Source organism: Eurytemora carolleeae, unplaced genomic scaffold, assembly GCF_000591075.1.
Source record: "Eurytemora carolleeae unplaced genomic scaffold, Eaff_2.0 scaffold268, whole genome shotgun sequence".
Classification (NCBI taxonomy): domain Eukaryota; kingdom Metazoa; phylum Arthropoda; class Copepoda; order Calanoida; family Temoridae; genus Eurytemora; species Eurytemora carolleeae.
The window spans coordinates 24,905-45,557 of NW_019396696.1; the positions used below are offsets into that span (position 1 = coordinate 24,905).

The 20,653-nt window shown below is 32.7% G+C and overlaps 1 protein-coding gene and 1 long non-coding RNA gene across 4 annotated transcripts in view; one reads left to right on the forward strand and one right to left on the reverse strand.

Annotated features, from left to right (window-relative positions):
• Positions 1-515: 515 nt before the first annotated feature.
• Positions 516-20,653, reverse strand: part of LOC111707491 (uncharacterized) — a 34,164-nt gene continuing 14,026 nt past the window's right edge. Inside the window, exons 1-10 of one of the 2 annotated variants that reach the window (XM_023480600.1) lie at positions 12,003-12,640; positions 9,708-9,860; positions 9,354-9,425; positions 8,944-9,064; positions 7,929-8,013; positions 7,200-7,259; positions 5,740-5,795; positions 4,398-4,552; positions 3,109-3,176; positions 516-2,058 (exon numbers count right to left, since the gene is read on the reverse strand). In XM_023480600.1, the coding sequence (XP_023336368.1) occupies positions 1,767-2,058; positions 3,109-3,176; positions 4,398-4,552; positions 5,740-5,795; positions 7,200-7,259; positions 7,929-8,013; positions 8,944-9,064; positions 9,354-9,425; positions 9,708-9,860; positions 12,003-12,161 (1,221 nt within the window). In that variant the 5' untranslated portion in view covers positions 12,162-12,640 and the 3' untranslated portion in view covers positions 516-1,766. Of the gene's footprint in view, positions 2,059-3,108; positions 3,177-4,397; positions 4,553-5,739; positions 5,796-7,199; positions 7,260-7,928; positions 8,014-8,943; positions 9,065-9,353; positions 9,426-9,707; positions 9,861-12,002; positions 12,641-20,653 lie in introns of those variants that run through there. The other variant, XM_023480601.1, reaches the window with a different exon arrangement.
• On the forward strand, positions 9,869-20,544 carry LOC111707493 (uncharacterized). Of its 2 annotated transcripts, XR_002766450.1 has the most exons (5): positions 9,869-10,950; positions 17,077-17,159; positions 17,436-17,525; positions 18,856-19,068; positions 20,321-20,544. It is a non-coding gene; the product is annotated as an uncharacterized LOC111707493 (long non-coding RNA). The 2 variants fall into 2 exon arrangements; XR_002766449.1 differs by lacking the exon at positions 9,869-10,950 and having other exon boundaries at positions 16,695-17,159.

The window sequence follows — 20,653 nt, forward strand, 5'->3', positions numbered from 1 at the left end:
CTAGTATATAATTATAAAGATTATCACATTTTCTTGTCATCTTTACAAATTCACAATATAAATTTTAACAAATACAAAACAGTTAACATTGGTGCTTGAAAAAAAAAATATTTAAGAGGTTGGTGGTGGTAGGTTAGTGGTTGATGGTGGTTGGTTGGTGGTTAATGGTGGTTGGTTGGTGGTTGGTTGGTGGTTGGTGGTTGGTGGTGGTTGGTTGGTGGTAGGTTGGCAAAATATTACTTTAAATTGATTGAGTAAGTGAGTGAGAGGAAATTTGTTTTATAATTAAATATTATATCTTCTTTCAACACAAACATAGAGAAATAGGCTGCCAGGGCGCTTCGTGCCAATCTTTGATTTTAACTTTTAATTGTTGCTCTTTTATAGCGAATTTTAAAAATTGATACTTTGTTAAGGCAATTTTTTGTTCAATTCAAATTATCCATAAACCTTCTTTGGGATCATGTAAGGTACCACAAAAAAATTGGACCCGATTGGTTCAGCCGTTTTGACGTTACAAACAAACAAACAGACAAGCAAAGTATATAGGGAAAAGGATGAGACTGTAAAGACGACTTAAAACTTTATAAAGATATGACTATACCAAGGTTAAATTGCGTCCTCTGGCTGTGGTAAAGTCATGACATGGCTGATTAAATTTTTTAGTTAAGCAAGACACAATTGTACGGAAACAGAGAATATAAATTTCCTACAGTCGTCTCTGAAGTTTCATCCTTTGTGGGTAACCCTGTAGTTTCTGTTCATCATAGCTGAGGTCAAAAATGTTGGTGGCGAACTGAGCCTAACCGTGATATTTTTAACAGATGCTATGAATTCCAGTGAAAATATGTTTTAGTCAGTAAAAATGGATAGAAATTCCAATCTTTAAATGGGGAGAAAAACAATTTAGCTCGTCAGGACTGGTTTTAGCATACAAGTTTCGGACTTTCTTGAGACGACACGGACGACTTCTGATTAAAGATGTGAATTATTGGATCAAAAAAGATTTCTATAAAAATGATTTGCCAGACTAAGGTTTTTTGGCGAAATAAAAATTGAGCATAATTCTGCCCAAATAAAAGATTCCATCTCGAGGCTATCAAAACAATTAATTTATTTTGAATTTCCGTAGTTCGTTGCAGGGACAAAGATGAAATCATGAAGAGGGAAAATTTTTTAATTAAAAATGTAATTTTGAGAAATCTCTTTTGAGAAATTAGTATTACTTCTTTTTTCAAAAGTGTTGAGTCTAAAGCTTAAAAAGATTATCTTATCACGTTTTTTAAGATAAAAACCTTCTGCACACCTTGTCCTTTTTTAAGATAAAATTAAAAAGTATGTTCTTTTCGATGGTATAAACAACAGTGTATTTCAAACATCATGTTTCTTCTTAAACATGTATTTTTTCAAAGGAATAATTTTTTTGTGCTAAATCGCTTTTTGAGGAAACATCACAATAATATCTTTTTTAATCTTTTTATGATTTTTTTATTATACAATGCTTCTTACTCGTGCAAAGGAATTGATTACTCGCCTCCAGCTCTAAACTTTATAATCTTTGCAACCTGATGGTGTAAACATTTGATATTATAAACCTAGTGTGATTCAACAGAATTCTTAGTTTACACGATGAAAGGTTTACGACATCAGATTGCAAAGATATTAGGAAAATGAAAATAGAGTTTGAGGGAGATAATCAATTTCGTTAGAATTTAAAATTTCCATAAAAATATAAAAAATTAAACATAATAATTTTCTAAAAAATGTTAAACAATGGTTCCCTGGCACTCTAGTGCTTGGCAGTTGCAAAGATTTTGCGAATGTTTCAAAACATTTTGTTGTTGAACTTGAGGAGGAACCCGGGACATACAGGCAGAACCATTGCAACTTTTAGAACACAGCTTGGAGGCGGCTAGAACCATTTTCTCGTTGTCAGGCAGTTTCTTCCGTCGGTAAATTGAAAGTCGTGAGCTCGCATTTCTGGTTTTAAAAAGTTTACAGAGTGCTTCCCGCATTTCTTTGTTTTGAGCAGAGTAGAGGAAGGGGTTGAGCGCAGAGCTGAAAGAATTGAAGTTTTTATTAAAATTTTGTTTTAAGATTTAAATAAGCTTTGAATTGCAGGTGTTTTTGAACTGAGTCTCATTTTAACACCAAAAGATCACTTGGACAAAACACACCATGTTGGTTCTAACTTTAAACAATGGAAAATAAAGACTGGAGACTAAACATTTAAATCACAACTTCTGATTAACTCAAAAAGAGATCTTGATAGTTTCCAAATTGAATCTTTAACATATATGACTTTCAAAATAGAAAGAGAAAGGAATTGAGTCTTTGTCACAAACTAGGATTTACTAATACCTATATCTTTGCAACCCAATTTCGTAGACGTTAGATATTTCAAACTATGAATTCTGTTAGATCAAATCGCCTAACTTTAAAATATCAAGGGTTTCCACCATCAGGTTACTTAGATATAAGGATTAGAAAATTCGAGATTGCAGCAAAATCTCAATTCCTTTTCTCGATTTTAACTATTGAGGGAGATGCGTTCGGCCGGTTTCTTCAATTCTTATTTTGGAATAACCAGTGAGAACCAGAAAACTGTGGAATAGAAAGACGACAATATTCCAATACTTAACGATTTTTATGTTGTTACAAAGCAAATAGTTTTATAAAACAATGGATTCCTTTACATTAGACAATTGTTGTATCTCATGTTTATTGGACTATTTAAAGTCATGACTTGAGCCTAAAAGTGGTCTTACTATTTTTGAATTTCCTGGTCCTCACTGTAAATCAAAAATCTCTAAACTTACAGAGTTGTCTGTGAATAAGAGAATAAAAGAAAACATTAGATTTAATAAGTCAAAGTCGCAGCTTGAAAAAAAAATAGTTCCAACCAGTCCTAATACATCACAGTAAACTGTTTACATAAAACCTACCCCAACCCACCCCCCTACATTTAATGCAGGGGAAATTAAAGTTCCAAAACTAGGACTTGGCCCATTTATAACACTCAGTGTCAGAAATATGCTAAATTTTAGTTTTGAAACTAATATTCCCTGAAATATACTCATATTGATAACATTCATGATTGTTTTTTACCTAAGTAGGACGGTTAGACTAGCAAACCCTAGTACTGGGCTTGTTTTCTCCAGGAAGAACGGAAGTATCTTAACAAAGAAATGTTTTTTTATTAAAACTTTACTTTAAGGTAACAAATTTATGAAAAATTTCCCTAGGAGGGCCGATTTTGCAAAGCACTGAATAAGACAAAATAAAGTTACTTCTGGACGCGATCGAATCTAGATAAACTAATTAAAAAAATATTACACTTTGTTCTTAATATTGTACTACAGAAAGCGTTCGAAATTACGCACATTTTTTTCAAAGATATGAACAGAATAATAAATTCTATTAGCAATTTCGAACAAACAGCTTTTAATTTTGACAATTTTGCGATCTTTTGATTTTAGGAATTAAATGTTAGAGATTCTCGTAAAGGTTTTTGCTTTAAAACATTGAAAACCTGTATCAAACTAGTTTAAATAACTTCAGTAAGCCAAAAAATGTCAAATCCCTTTGGAACCAACAAACAAATTATACAGTAGCAAATAAGAAACAACATATATAAAAGAAAAAAATCATTTAAAAAATCAGAATTCATTTAGTAATTAACGATAAAAAACAGAAGTATTCAAGGAAGTTTACTTTTACAGTATTTTCAAAACATTTTATTATCAAAATATGGGTCTTGATTCTTGAACCGTTAAATACCGTACACTGTCTGTTTTTCGATATTTTAAAAATTATTTTATTTAAGACTAAAAACTAGTTGTTTTTGATACTCTGTCCCGTAGTTTCACCCTCAATAGGTCTGTACGGTGTAAGCGTAATTTCAAGTGATCCTCCATACAAAGAAGGCAATGCCCGATTTACAACGGTACCCTTTTAGTACCTTAAAAGCTGTTTCTCATCATGTATAAATCAGATATCCATAAGAAGCAATAGAGAAATCATCAAAATTATTAAGGGTTCGTTGCACATGGATTTAACGGTCCTGTCAATATTCCAGAAAGCTATGACTTTCTATCACAATTTCTCCTATTAAACATAATTGTTCAGTGTTCTTTCTTAAATACTTTTTTACCGGCATATACGTTTTGAATAAAAAGTAAAAAACAATCAAATCCGTTAGTTTAAAGATTACAGTTAAATTATAGACCAAAACACGTTAGTCCGAGGAGTCCGGGGTGGTTGTAAATTGGGCAATGCCATCTTTGCATGGAGGATCCATTGAAATTACGCCTACAGTCCCTTTAAATTTAGTTTTATGTTGATTTTACCAAAACAAAATGGAATCCAAAATTATCTATATTTATGAAGCTATTAACCTGGGATGGCAGCCAGCCGATAAAAAAAACGAATGCTGTCGCCATCAATGATATTTTGTATGCACCGGATCTAAAGGTTGCATTGGAACGATTAGATTTCTGGCTTGAAGCAGTAGAGATACGTTCCCGATCCTGATAGTGAGACGTTCCTGTTCCTAGAATATATTTGAGTAAATTTCCTGGAAGGGATTGTTCAACAATTTAGAAATCCAAAGAAAAACCTGACAAGTGTTCCTGAGAACCGGAACCTGAGAACTTTATGGTATTTTTACAAAATAATATCGAGTATGCCTTTAGGATCATTCTTGATAGACAAGATAGGATTAATTCGCATTTAGGATTATCCTTGATAGACAAGATAGGATTAATTCGCATTTAGGATTGTCCTTCATAGACAAGATAGGATTAATTCGCCTTTAGGATCATCCTTGATAGACAAGATAGGATTAATTCGTCTTTAGGATAATCCTTGATAGACAAAATAGGATTAATTCGTCTTTTGGATCATCCTTGATAGACAAGACAGGATTAATTCTGTTTATAATCTTGGAATAAAAGGGATAAATAAAAAAAAATAATTTCATTTTTTGCCTTTGGTTTAATTCCTTTTCGATTCCAACCTACTTAAGGAAAACTTTCAATATGAGATTTATATTATGATAATATCACTGATATGTATGTATCAAGTGTAGATGTTGGCTGAATTTTTCTAGACTTTCAATTTTTTTAAATACTGTTAACATTTGAAAACACTTCGGTGGCGAGGAGCGTCGACCCCCTATTTCATTGAATGCCGGAGTGTCTGATAATAATAATAATAAAAAAGCAAGATTTATATCCTTAGATCGAGCAAATAAACAGAGCAAACGAACAATAATGGATCGTTTTTGTTTGGCTTTTGGTTCATTTTTCGTATATAACCAGGGGCCGATACAGGATTTAAGTGAGGGGGGTGCTAGATTTATTTGGGAACAAAAACATCCAGATTTAGGAACAAAATTTTTTAAAGATAGTTTTCCTGTTTTGCACTAGGTTTTCTTTCCCTAAAAGTGCTATTCTGAAATCTGAGAAGCTATTCTGAAATCTCAGGGGGGGGGGCTACGCACCTCCTGAATCCTTCAGGGGGGTGCAAAGGTCCTGCCGCACCCCCCCCCCTGTATCCGCCCCTGAATTTAACTTATCTGAGGATTAAAACTTGGCTAAATTTTTGGACTGCAAAGCAATTGTTTAAAATGTAATGCGTAATGTTCATCATTTATATGCGTCCACTCAGGTGCGTCCTATCTTGCACGAGAAATGTTTATAAAGAGTCCCCTAGTACTAGCCTAGTTATATTTTCTACCTGATAGCCAAGCATTGTCACTAATCTCTTTTGCTGCAATCACCTTTTTCACTCGCCTGAATAAAAGCATAATAACTTAGTGATTGAATCAAGAGCATATGAAAAGGACTGTCGGTCCATTTAAAGAGGACAATGTCCGATTTACAACGGTACCTTTTAATCTAGATCTGATTAAATGCGAAATATAATTTCCTTCATTGTTTTTGTAGCATAACTCCACATTCATCAAGTATTCAAAGGTGAAATAATCAATTTTCAAGGAGAAAACCATGAACATCTTATTTATTCTTGATCAGACACAGGTTTGAGGGATTCCGTTTCAAATCGGACATATTCCTCTCGATACATGGAGGGCCACTGGAAATCCCTCCTACAGTCCCTTCAATTATCTTATTTTTAGTCGAGTAATTTATGTAAAATGTTATCTTTGTAACAAAAACCCAACCCGTGTTCGTTCATTGTTTATGCTTTGAATATATTCTAAGGCTTCATGCTTCTATACTTTTCTCCAAAATAATAAAATAATTTAGGCATTAGAACATCTTAGGAATATCTGATTTTTACTGTACTCTTGCATAAGCCCTACTATTGAAAAAAAGTTGAAAACTGCCAATGTAATGTAACCAGTGTGAGCTCAATAGCTCGGAATAGGGATAGTTCCATTGAAGTAACCCCCTCAGATAAGTCACCAATGTGGAGAAATATTTGTCGTTGAAATGCGAACCCAGAAAACATTTTGAACGCATGTTTGAACGCGTGGAAAACCGAAGCAACAGTTTTTTTATTTGTTCATTTTTTACATGAAAATACATTTTTTCCTGTACTCTGTTATACATTTACTCACATCAGTTTTAAGGCTTTAGATTTCCTTTATTTCAGACCACTTTTTTATGGTAACGTTAAAATTACCATATACAATTTTCAACTATGCATTAGTAGTGTTTTAAAAATTATTGCAATAATCTAGGTTTTTACATAAACCTTCTGGATCGAAAGAGGGCTTTGGATTTTTTCACAGTAAATAGTCAATTTGTTCAATTCTTTTGTTAGACATTGGTTAGTTTTAAACTGTGGTTAATGTTTACTGTTTATCCATGAGGGGTATCTTGCATCTTTTAAAGATTTTTTTAGTCAATTAGTAAATTCCTCTTCGGTCTTTTTTATCGAATAAAATTGCTGTTCTATAATCTTCAATAATCTACTAATAATTTACCCGGTGGCACCCGCGGTATTTCAAAAATCGTGCCAACACTTGAAGAAAGACGACCTACTGTGTGTAAAGGAAGAAAAGTCTAGCGGCCACTGATTTTCCTGATGGGAAAATGTATACTTTAAGTTACTTCTCACTAATTACTTCTATCTGTTTAGATAACTTTATACAACCCATATATACACAAACAAACACATATATTCCGACGTACATACAGTACACACTGTAAACACTATATAAATTCTCATACCTGATGCTTTTAGCGTGTCTTCTGGCCACCCTAGCTAGATAAACATGACTTACAACCAAACTAATATAGATTCCATTTTAAGTTCATTTATAGGGGTAACACGTTAACCCTTAATTTGATTATCAATAAGAACGATATTGTCTTTTTACATCTTTTAAAGTGTTGAAATAAGCATAACTCATTCAATTTTGATGAGAGAAAAAGATTTAAAAAGTACTGTTATGATCGGACATGCCACTTTATAGCAGAGGGTTCATTTCAATTACCTCTTTTTTACAACTTGGAAGAAAATAAGTTTTTAAGATGCTTTTGTACACGTGTTTGGAAGTTTTGTACACATGTGGCAAAGTTTTATTCACGTGTTGAGAAGTTTTGTACGCCTGTTGAGAAGTTTTGTAAACGTGTTGAAAAGTTTTGTTCACGTGTTGAGAAGTTTTGTACGCCTGTTGAGAAGTTTTGTAAACGTGTTGAAAAGTTTTGTTCACGTGTTGAGAAGTTTTGTACACGTGTTGAACAGTTTTTTTACACGTGCTGAGAAGCTTTGTACATGTGTGAGGAAGTTGTGTACATTTATTAGAAAGTTTTTGTACACGTGTTGAGAAGTTTTGTACACGTTGAGAAGTTTTGTACACGTGCTGAGAACTAATTATTAACAAGTTTATTTGTTGACATTTTCCTAATTAAAATTGTAATTAAGAGAGAGAGTGCTGTATTTCATTAAAATGTTTCCTAAGAGAACAAGGAAGGAAAATAGTGAAAAGTTGAATCTTGTGATACACAGAGTAGAACAGTACAAACAGAGGCAATCCGCAATCTGAAAATAATAGTTTTTTTTAGGTTTTTGGTCTTAACTTTTAGTTTATAATAGTTTTTTAAATTGAATATTAAGAACCCCCCCCCTCTCGTTTTTTGACGAACAATTTGAAGAAAAAAGTTTAACGAAACTGCATACAAGTTTCCCATAATTTAGAGTTTTCTGTCCAATTCACAAAAACACCCAATGTGCCACGAATTCACAAGAACACCCACTGTGCTACGAATTCACAAGAACACCCACTGTGCTACGAATTCACTATAAAGCCCACTGTGCTACGAATCGCCCCATAAGGTCGTTTTTGTGTAACTGAAAAACGACCTTTAACATAAGTTGTATAATGGTTATGGATGTTAGAATCGAAAAAGCGAATATTAAGAAAAGGTCCTAAAAATACCCAAAAACGCATCTGATCAATAACTATTCTTTACAAACTTTTTCAATAATGTTCAGAGGCTGTATTTGATTCACTCGTCACATTTTCATTTCAAAGTCAGCCAAAATTTACGATACTGGGGATAAATTTAGACTGAAGTTCTTGAATTTAGATCGAAAATAATGCATCCAACTGAGATATTATTATTTGATCCGACAGATTTCATTTTTTGAAATGTCTTGGGTCTACGACATTGAATTTCAAAGACATAGGGAACAGAAAATCAGAGTTTGTGGCACACAAGAATTTTTCTAGAAGGGGCTGGTTCATTCGGTGTACCGTCCCGTTTTGCTTGGTATAATTTGTATGTGATTGTGTACTGTACAGCTAGCTCTAGCTGGTTAGATATCAGACCGGTTCTTGAAATGAACAGTGGGCAAACACTCAATTCTTTTTGTTAGATGAAAAAGTAACGTTTCTCAGTGTGTCGACAATGACCTACCTATAAGTGTGTCGAAAATGTCCTACCTATTAGTGTGTCGACAATGACCTACCTGATAGTGTGAAAGCGAGTGAAGATGTGAAGAGTACAGTGATGATGATACTAGTGTAGTAAACACTGAGAATTCGACGCTTATCCACAGTGTATGAGAAGGGAAAAGCAATGGAAACAGTCTGAAAAAAAAATAAGAAAAACATTTATTCATTATAATTACTGTTTCTGATATATCCAGGGGTGGATTCAGGGGTAAACTTGAAGCTTATGCTGGGGTGTTCCCCTACTAAAAAAAAGGAAAAAAAGACTTTGCAGTATATGATCAAATGAAAGTTTTTAATCTTTTTAGTGTTCCCACATAGTCAAAATGTAGAGGGTGAAAAAATACAAGTTTGCCCCTTATACATTTTTGTATTAACCCCTAATGATATTATTTGTAAAAAAAATACTAGAAATAAGTTTGCTAACCCTGTCTAGAGATATATGTGAGATAGAAACCATCCCTCCAGTAGATCCAACGACACCTAATATCTCTGCAACCTGAAGTAAAATGTCTAGAGATATATGTGAACTAGACACCATNAAGATAAAAATGTAATGTAAAATATCGCTAATCTACTTAGTTTGATCTCGATATCCAAAACAAAAAATGCGTTTCAGGTCATCTAATGGAAAAAAAACTTTCTATAGTTTTTCATATCTAAATTTGCCTCTTTTAAATGCGATTAATGAATTTTTATGTCCAGGTTGCTGAACAAATTGAATATAAAAGGTTTACACCATCAGGTTGCAAAGAAAAGGATTGGAAAATTATTTTCTCACCTTAGCCAATAAAGCGTGATCGTTCCCTAGATTGCTGATGTTTAAGATCGACCAAATGCCCAGAATAATATCAGATATTGCGAGGGGGATAAGGAGGGCATGAGCAGGACCGCGGGCTTGAGCCTGAACCTTCATGTATGCTGCCAGGACCATCTAAATATATTGGATCATTTAGATGGTCAGTTTTTAATATCACTGACCATTGACCACAGCTCACTATAGTTCCAGTAGAAGTAACTATTTACATTTACTGATAGCGCCGATTTTAGAATACATATCTCTAATTGGATAATGAGAAGGATAGAAAGATAGATGTTACCGCCATACTATTTCTGTTGGTTCAGAATAGATATTAACAGATATTAACCAAGACGGGTGATTGGGTGATTTTGTTTTGGTTTATATCTTTGAGTCAGACAAATTTGCGGCAAAATGTAATAAAATCAAACTTAGATATAAAAATATCTCAGCACGCTCTACTACTCAAGAAGCTCTTTTTGAGTCAATTTCCAGACTCTTATAATTCAAAATAATACTGGAATGAGTAATGCAAGTGCACAAAATATACATGAGGAGACGGTTTTTGTTCTTAAGCGTAGAAAATATTTTCCGAATAAAATTTAAATTTTAAAATAGAATAGATAATTATATATTTATCTGATCTGTTTTCATATCTGAAATTAGACCTCGATCCGGGACCCGTAAACCCGGATCAGGATCAACTTTTCGGATCTAGTATCCGGATCTACTTCCGGATTTTTATTAAAATGGCAGAAAAACTGTAAGAAAATTCTATTTATTGAAAGGTATTGAGTCGTTGTCTGCACAAACTCTAATTTTCAATTCCCTATATCCTCACAACCCAATTTCGTAGACCTAAGATATTTCAAACTATGAATTGTGTTAGATCAAATACAATTACAATTACAATTATCCTAAACACCAGATTGTCTGACGCAGGTTTAGAGGGTGCAGTTGTGATTCAGGATAATGCAAAATGTACCCAAATATTTCGAATATAAAGTTGTATTGAGATTAAAAGCAATCATATTAGCGTTTTTAATCAAGAAACTCAGGAAATCTTAAAAAACTTCAGGAATTTTCGAAATATTTTCTGTTTATTTTTAAAAAGATAAAATATTAATTGTCTTAAAAAATATATAAATACGATGTTATGTTGCATATTCCAATACGTAGAAAATTCTTCTCTATTAACCAAATTTAAAGAAAATCAGAGTTCCAGGTAAAAAGGAATTGAGTTTTTGCCACAAACTCTGATCATCTAATTTCAATGTAGACCTTAGATATTCCAAACTATAAAGTCTGTTAGATCAAATAATGTAAGATTGAAATATCAATGGTTTAATATCATCAGGTTGCAAAGATATAGGGATTACAAAAATTGAAATTGTGTCAAGGACTCAATTCCTTTACGCATTGCTTCTTTATCTTTGTGTAGTTTCTAAATGCAACAGAAATTGAGTTTTTGCCACAAATCCAAATTTACTAATCCCTATATCTTTGCAATATGACGGTGTAAACAACCTATAATCATTGATAATTTTTTGACGCATTCATATACAGTTTATATTTCATAATGTTTTTTACTTGTCACATATCAAGAATTTTCTTCATTCAGGCTTCAAATATAATTGTATAATTTAAAGTTTGTCCTAACATGCAAATTTAGAAAGTTGCAGCATATGACTCAGATCGTAAAATAATCAACTTAATGCCTAACAAATCATTCAGATTACAACCTATAATCATTAATAATTTTTCGACGCATTCATATACAGTTGATGTTTCATAATGTTTTTTACTTGTCACATATCAAGAATTTTCTTCGTTCAGGCTTCAAATATAATTGTATAATTTAAAGTTTGTCCTAAAAACAACTTTAGCTGCATCATGGGATTATCAGTAAAGAAATTGAGCCTTTGCCACATACTTAACTTTTTAAATCCTTATATCTTTGCAACCTAATGGTGTAAACCTTTGCTATGTCAAACTTAGATTATTTGACCGAACAGAATTCATAGTTTGAAATATCTAAGGTCTTCGAAATTGGCTTGCAATGATATGTGTATTAGAAAATCAGAGTTTGTGGCAAAGACTTAATTTCTTCATGGTATTATTTATGAGTAGTTTTAATAATGTAAAAAAAGTCCGATTCACAAAGGTACCTTTTCTGATCAAGTTTTAGATATCCATGTTAATACCGTTGTGAATCGGGTGTGTCCCTCTCCTTAAAACTAAGACGACAATCCCATAAATTAGGAAAAGTTTGTTTACCATATTTCCCACAATATTCGGTATTGTGAGTATAGCAGAGACAATGGTTATAACTGCAAGGATGGTATTAGGATGGTTTGAGGAGGAACAAGTATCATTGGTCCACAGCTCAACCTCAGGGATACTACTCGACACATTCAAGATGGTTAACTCTTTCATTTTATTCAGACATACTCTTAAACATATCAAATACAATTATTCTCTTTGGTTAATCGTGGGGGTCCGATTAACGTAAAACTAACTACACCAAAGTACATGTTTTGATCTCTCATATAAGATCCGTCAAAAATTACGTAAAACACCAAATTCAACTTAGTAGCTCGATTCTTCAAATGTTGATAAATGATAAATTTCATCTAAAAAAATATGTTGGAGCACCGGAGCCGAATTCCACTTAATTATATAGTAACTTGATTCTTCAAATGTTGATGAATGATAAATTTCATCTTACAAAATTTGACGAATGATGCTACTAAGTTGAATTTGGTTCCGGTGCTCCAACAAATTTTGTTATGTGAAATCTCAAAATTTCTTAACAGAAAAGCATAAAATAGTAAATATAAAAAATTTGAATTCAATCGGGAAAATTAGTTATGAAGTGAAGACGACCTTGGACTTGAAGTTTACCACGTCTACGACATTTTTTATACCCTAATTTTTTAGTTATAACATTTTTCCAATATGGAATTTATACTAATTCGTTGCGCCGTAAACACAATATTGAATATTGCATAGTATAGAGAAAATGGTCTATTTTTTTGTTTTTAAAGATTTTTTTTATTTAGGGAGAAAGTATAGCTTTTAGATATTCTAAATTTAAAGTAAATTTTTAATGTTTGAAAAATTTTCATTTTAAATTCTCTCCATGTAATGATAAAACTTAATGGAATGAACATAATGAATTGAAATGAAATAAAAATAAATTTAATATTTTTGAATTTAAGAAATGAAAAATTGTAGTTAGTAATCTGACTTTTTTATGATCTAGATATTTGCTATTATTCATCATTCTTTTTCACAGCATTGGCAAAACCTTGAAATCATTTGTACAAAAAATCCTTTATAAAGTAACTTTAACATTAGATTGTATTTTTAACAATTCATATTTTCGATTCAAATTATCTTTCTCATGCGTTATTAAAAAGCACTTTTTGAATAAGCAACAGACTTCGTCAAAGTTACTTCTTTCAGTTATATTTCCGTTGTCGGAGAGGGTTCGGTTGAATCTGCAAGATAATATCCGTCTCCCCCCTCCCCCTCCGGACCTCAGCATCCGTGACTCCGATCCTCCGAATACAACCAAACTTCTCAACCTTTCCAAATTAATAGTTCAAGTTTAATCCGATTTCGCGTCTCTTTCTTCATTTCAAACAATCGTTTTTATGATTATTCTTTTATCCTAAAATAGTTTAATTTTAATAACAGAAAGATTCCAAAATGCTCCGTTTGACGTTCAGCATCGTGAGAAGAAAATCCTAGAATTTCTTTAGGAAACGTCGTTAAAGGTAACGGAACTTAAGACTTAAAAAAGGACATATATATCCAATAAACGTCAAAAAACGGGTAAACTGGTCAAAATATTTTTTGGATCTCACATGACCCCAGAAAAGGTTTGAGAACTGTCACAATTCAAGATTTTGCCTCTAAAAAAATTAATAATTTAATAATTCTCCATTAAAAACATAAAATGTATCCAATCTTCATATTTTTATGATAATTGTTTGAGGTAAAATATCCCAATGAAAACAAAAAATGTTCCGAATCATAAGATTTTTTTATGATCCTATTTGGGAGGAAGTTTCTTAATAAAAAATTAAATGTTCCCAATCTCATGTTTTTATGCATGTTCCACACATGCATAACTTTGCGCTGAGGGGAAACGAAAAAAGATTCTTCACTTAAATTTGTTTGAAAATTTCATTATACAAATTTTTAATGTCTCAAATATTTTTCCCAGTTCTACCCCATTAAAACGCTATGGAGATATTCGATAAATATGAGATTGCCAAATGATATTCTAAAAGATGCTCTATAAGGGAGAAAATCAAATTTTTATCCTGCTTCCAAAGTCCAAGACTCAAAAAGAAAAAAAATATGTTTTAAAAGGTGTCTGAAGCGCCCCTGCAACCCTATAGTATTTTATATTTCTCAGCTCACATACTATTTTCCTACACTTTTCCTACATCACAAGCTCCGTGTAAATAAATAAACTCATTTTTCTTCCCATATTTGTTCTATATATCATTTGGATTATCCAGCTGTCCTATGTTTACATCTCTTCAAGGAAAATATATTAGGAAGCTCCGATACGTGAAACCAGGGGGGGGGGGGCATAAACAGAAATTTGTCCATGGAGGGGCTTAAGCCACGTGGATTTAACGGTTCTGTCAATATATATATCAGAAAGTTGTGCCTTTCGATCAGGATTTGAACCACTATACATAATATTTTAGTCTTTTTTCTTAAAAACTTTTTTGTCGGCATATACATTTTGAATGAAAGAGTATATTATAAAAAAATCCGTAAGTTTAAAGATTGTTTAATTTCTTTAGTTTTAGACTCTGTATGTAACAAATGCCTTACTCCAAGAGTAATTTAAGTCTGTATCAATCCAGATTCAACTCTCTCTCTCTGTATTCTTGAGTATGAATCAATCCAGATATAAAGGGACTGTACTGCCATTGGTGGAATTTCTGGTCAAGTAATACGGACTTATAAATAATATTATGAATTAAATCTATTAAAAATAGAAATAACAAATATAAAATTACAATTGGAGTAAACCTAAGTTACAATTAGCTTTCTCTGGGATATCATCGTTTTCAGATTGGTTGCTTACTTGCTGAATTTGATCTATCTAAACCCACTACTTGTATACAAAATTTTATATATATATTAATTTTCGTATAAATTTGACAAAGTTAGGAGATAGGAACATCAGATATAACTTTCATGGGTCGCGATCGAGAGCTAAAGTGATTAGCTTTCATTTTTCCTTTACAGTCCCTTTAAGGGGGGGGGGGGTTCCTTATGTACATTTCTTGCTTCTGTAAAACATTTATACTTGGCTGTATTTACCTTTTAGAGATAAGCAATAATGCCATTTAATTAAAAACCTAATAAAATTACTCTAATACTGTGAACCCAACAAAGGGTTCATCCATTTAAGGGGTGTCAATGTCAAGTTAACTGTCAAAATAGAAATTTTCAGATGCTGCATGTCTTGGGGGTCTAAAAACGTACTTGTATTTTTATACAAGAATTGGGATTGAAAAAAAATTTAATAAAATTTATGTTTAGCTACTTGCATTTTGATTTCAAAATAAAGCACATTAACAGATGGAGGTTGCGTGATTATTTTTTTGCAAGAAAAGCATCATGGTAAAATGCATTGTGCATGTCACACAAGCAGGGACATGGCCAAGACGTTCTCCATGTCCTCAGCTTCACACAATCCAAGTTCTTCATCCCTAGAGTTTGCAAGATGATCACCGACATGGTTGCATCAAGCTAAACAAGAAAAGCTTCACTGCCTTCAAGGCCAATGTTCCTGAGCCCGCGATTTAAAAGNACTGCCTTCAAGGCCAATGTTCCTGATGTCTTAAAAACCGTTAAGCCTCCATTCTCATTCTGTCAAGCCGATACTTTCTTTTATAATTTCAATTTTTCGCTCCGTTTTCAGACTTTGAAGTCAAAAATTATTGTTTATATCTCAGGGTCCTGTGTCGGTTTTTTCTTGCTCGAAACTTGGAATCGTAATTTTTCGCGAAGTATTCCCAAGTCTCCAAACAGAGCAAAATATTGATATTATAACAAAAGTCCCTCAGCTTGTTTTTTCCCATACTGCTTTATATTTTTTGACTTTTAAGAAAAATAAATTTAAAGCCTTTTTTGACAACTTATGTTTTTATAGTACAGTGTACAGCCCTTGAAAAACTCATGTATAAACATTAAACAATTGACATTTGATAAAATATTTAAAACTTTTTTTTTCTTTTTAAGCCACCCATGAACCATAAAATAAGTTTTTTTTTACAATGCATGCATAAACATCAATGAGCGAAGAACTTTTTATAGGTCATTATGCATTGTCCCCCCTCCCTCTGATTATACAGGGTTACCCATAAAAAGTGAAACTTCACAAACGACTATAAGGAAAGGACAAATATGTTTTTCTTGTATTCCTGACTCCCCGTAATAGTGCTTCTTATGGTGTTTCTTTCTTTAACAAAACATTTATAAATTGAAGACAACCTTCCTATAGCTATATTTAAGGCGTTTCAGGTCGTCATTAAAGTCAAATCTTTTGTGGTTAACTCTGTACATTAATTCAGGCTTTTCAGGGTTAACCAGTACAAACAATATTAGATTATTTTATTTGTTTGACTCTATACTCAATAAATTGTTTGTAAATGAAGGAATTGTAGTGTGTGTATGCTGACTTTGGTTTCTTGGATTTTCTCTGAATAGTTGAATGAAGGGAGGGAGGGAGGGAGATTTAATTTATTTAGTTTAATATCTTCCACTGGGCTTACAAGGAATACAATCCAAATCTGGGTTCTTCCGTGGAGATTACTTACAGAATACAGAATACAGAATACAGAATACAGAGTACAGAGTACAGAATACAAAATACAGGATACAGGATACAGGATACAAAATACAGAATACAGAATACAGAATACAGAATACAGAATATAGAGTATTTATCACATCTGATTATTTAATATGGTTGCTATATATCTATATATCTATCTACAATGATAAGCAATATATTTCCTGGGCTATTATTACACTGCCCTTGACAAATTTCTCCATATTTAAACGTATATACATATATACTTCACATCTTATACCGAAATTAAAGCTCAAATCTTAAGTTTCATGTCAATACAGAGATTAAATAAAATGGACATATTTAATTGAGTAAGCGGGGCTTTTTATTTAGTTATTAGTATTTATAATACATGAAACACCTCTCAGTTTGGATTCAAACGTTTAACTGTTCAAAGATCAAACCAAAGAATCAAACCAAAAAAAATTAACCTGGATCTAAGGCCTTTTATGTGATTAGAGGGACTGTAGATGTAATTTCAAGTAATCCTCCATTCACAGAGTGGCATGTGGGATTCACAACGTTACACGCCCTATAATGAGGTAGATATTCATGAATTTTTCTTAATGAAAATTCATGATTTTTAATTTTGTTGTCATCATGAAACCATTATGAAACATACATAAACCATCTAAAAATAACCCCGGCTAAAATATGGTTGGTTGTATTCAATTTTCAAGATTTAAGCCGGCGCTCAATTGAAACCGGTTTTTGGCAGATTTGAGTCGCGTGGCTCAAATTCATTAAATTTGGACACTGGTCATTTAAAATTACGTCTGCAGTCCCTTTAAGAGTGAATAGTTATTATTTTTGTTCAGACGAGAATACGAGAATACCACTTTCGTTTGCGTTGAAGGGATCTTGAAATAAGGAAGAAATGTACTTACACCTTGTTCTTATCCTGCTTGGTAATTTATTATTAATTATTCATAAATTATTGAGACAGGGTCGACTTTTAAGTATTGTCCATTGGGTTAATTTACCTTCCCGCCTGCAAATTTGTGAGCCCTAAACATGAAGATTTCAAAACTGTAACAATACGCTTATAATCCAATCTTTGTAAGAGAACTGTACAGGTTGATTTAAATTTCGTTGATGGTGATGGACCAACCTCTTTAGAGTAAATAAAGGAGATGTTAGTTACACATTTTATTGAAAATATATTTCGATCTAGGTCAGTTCTTGAGATTGTTTCCGTCATGAAGATTAAAAACAAACTGGTTCATGGTCGGTCTAGTGTAATCGCGCTGTACTTGCTTTTACTGGTACTGGTTGGTCTGGTGTGATCGTACTGTACAACCATTTACTGGTACTTGTTGGTCTAGTGTAATCGTACTGTACAACCATTCACTGGTACTGGATGGTATAGTGTTGTCCTACTGTACAACCATTTACTGTTACTGGATGGTATAGTGTAATCGTACTGTACAACCATTTACTGTTACTGGATGGTATAGTGTAATCGTACTGTACAACCATTTACTGTTACTGGTTGGTCTATGTAATCGTACTGTACAGACATTTACTTGTACCGGTTGGTCTAGTGTAATCCTACTGTACACCCATTTACTGGTACTGGTTGGTCTAGTTTAATCCTACTGTACAACCATTTACTGGTACTGGTTGGTCTAGTGTAATCCTACTGTACACCCATTTACTGGTACTGGTTGNCCCCCCCCCCCCCCAACCTCTCGACATATAATAACAAGATTTTTTTTCTGTTAAAATTTGAGCATTTAAAAAAAATACTGTCAAAATTTTTTCTCTGAAATTTTTCTTTTATTTTTACCAGGGTGTGAAAAATACTCCCTCTTTTACAGAAGTCCTAGAAAGACCTCTGTGAACCAAAAATTTATGTTTTATTTATTGGTTTAATACTTAAAATATTACAGAAGTTTACAGCACTTAAAATGACAATATTTCAAGTGACCCTCCATGCGAAGAAATCAATGTCCGATTCACAACAATTCCACACTAATGTGGAAGATATCGTCGCTTTTTATGTTTAAAAGTGTCTAATTCTAATTATATGTTTTCCCGAGAAATGCGCAAGTCGCTTATGTTGGGAAATCACAAATAAAAATAGTCAGCTTTTAAGATAATATTGAGATCTTATTCCTACTTGATCAGACATCGCGTTGTGATTAGGGCATTGTCATCTTTGCATGTTATCACTTGTAATTACGTCTACAGTCCCTTTAAAATCTATTTTTGTACGGAAACTTAATATTCTTTTAGGGACGCCATCTTCTGAATCGGAAAAGCAGCCCAGGTTGAGGAAAAGAGAAACCTTCTCACATGAAAACTTTCCCTTTCGAAGAAAATATTTACCAAGAAATATCAAATTTTATTCCCAACATCAAGAATACGGAACTAGACAAGCGGATATAATGTTAAACACCGGAAGTAAGGCTGCCTATTGGGGGGATAGGCGCCAAGAAATAAATCAAGGTAAAAGATAAATAAAAAACCACGCACTCCTGTATGCCGGGTCCATTAGCGCCTGATCCAATCAGGGTTCAGTCATGTGTTTGTTACCTATTCTGAACCAATAGAAAATGTATGGCGGTCACCTCTATCTTTCTATCTATCTCATTATCCAATTAGAATTATGAATCCTCCAATCGGCGCTATAACAGTAAATGGAAATATTTACTTCTACTGAAACTTTAGTGCACGAGTTAAAGCAGAAGTTAATAATGTTGTGCTGTTATTCTTGGGATCAAGCATTGATATCCATGTTATGCAAACATATTCAGTGATGGTCATACCCTGAAGAAACAACTTTAAACGAGGAATCAAGAAACATTTTTCTCAAATTAAAAGTGCCAGGCAGTGGATATCAAGATCAAGATTAACGATATTTAATACATTACTTCCACTGATCTCAATAATCCCATATATATATATATATACATTACTTTACTGTTTATTTCAGGATATTAAAGATATCCGGAGAAATTCACAATTCAAATCAAATCAAATGTCATTCTTTGCATGGATTGCTTGAGGCATCCTTCCTAGGAGTTTCAACTCCCACATTATTTTTCTGAAACACTTTTCATCTTTGAATTGCGAATTAAATTTTAAAGGCCATCTAGCTAACTCTGCGGATTAGGTTTTCAATTTTTTAATATTAGTTCGTTATACTCTTGTTTTGAAGATCTAAACCAGCACGACTAACTTTGAGCCATGCTACATTTTGTGAATCCTACAATATGTCGACTGCAAATAAAAAAATAAAGGATGGGAGCCTTCCAAATGGATGCAATAGTCAAGTATTGTTTAATTATTTAACCGCCTTAGTAATTTTGCTTGGGTGCTTTATTGTCATTTGAGAGAATCTTGATATAAGTAAGAATGAGAGCTCAGAGACCTCTGTACGGAAATTATATTATTTTTTTTTTTGGCCTAAAAATTCATTATTCCTTGCATCTGTAAACATGTTTTGTTTATTTTCTTCGCCAAATCATTAAATAATTCACCAACGACTGTAAAATAGACTATATTCAAGGCAAGTTAAGTAGAATTTTAGGTCGTCTTTACGTTATCATCTTGGTGGATAAACCTGTTTATGAACTTGCGTGAATCGAAAAAAATGAGAACGTGAGACACATTTCTTACTGTCCATTTGCTGTCCAATCTGCGTAAATTCATGTATCTATGGCTTTAATTCATTATTTTTTATTTCTGTATGATCAAGGTAACCAATGGAGGGACCTGTACAAAAATAACAAACGGGATAATATGAGGTTTACAACAAGAAAAGGTCGTCTTCCCATCAACCCACATGGACCAATTAATAGAAGAAATACCAGTTGGAAATGGCTGACCGATATTCTACCAATAAGATACACACCTAGAAATGTTAGAAGAGAAAAATCAAGGATTTTTCCAAACAGGTGAATATTAATATTCATTTTTCCAAACAGGTGAATATAATAGCAAAGGTTTACACCATTAGGTTGCAAAGATATAAGGATTTAAAAAGTTAAGTATGTGGCAAAGGCTCAATTTCTTTACTGATAATCCCATG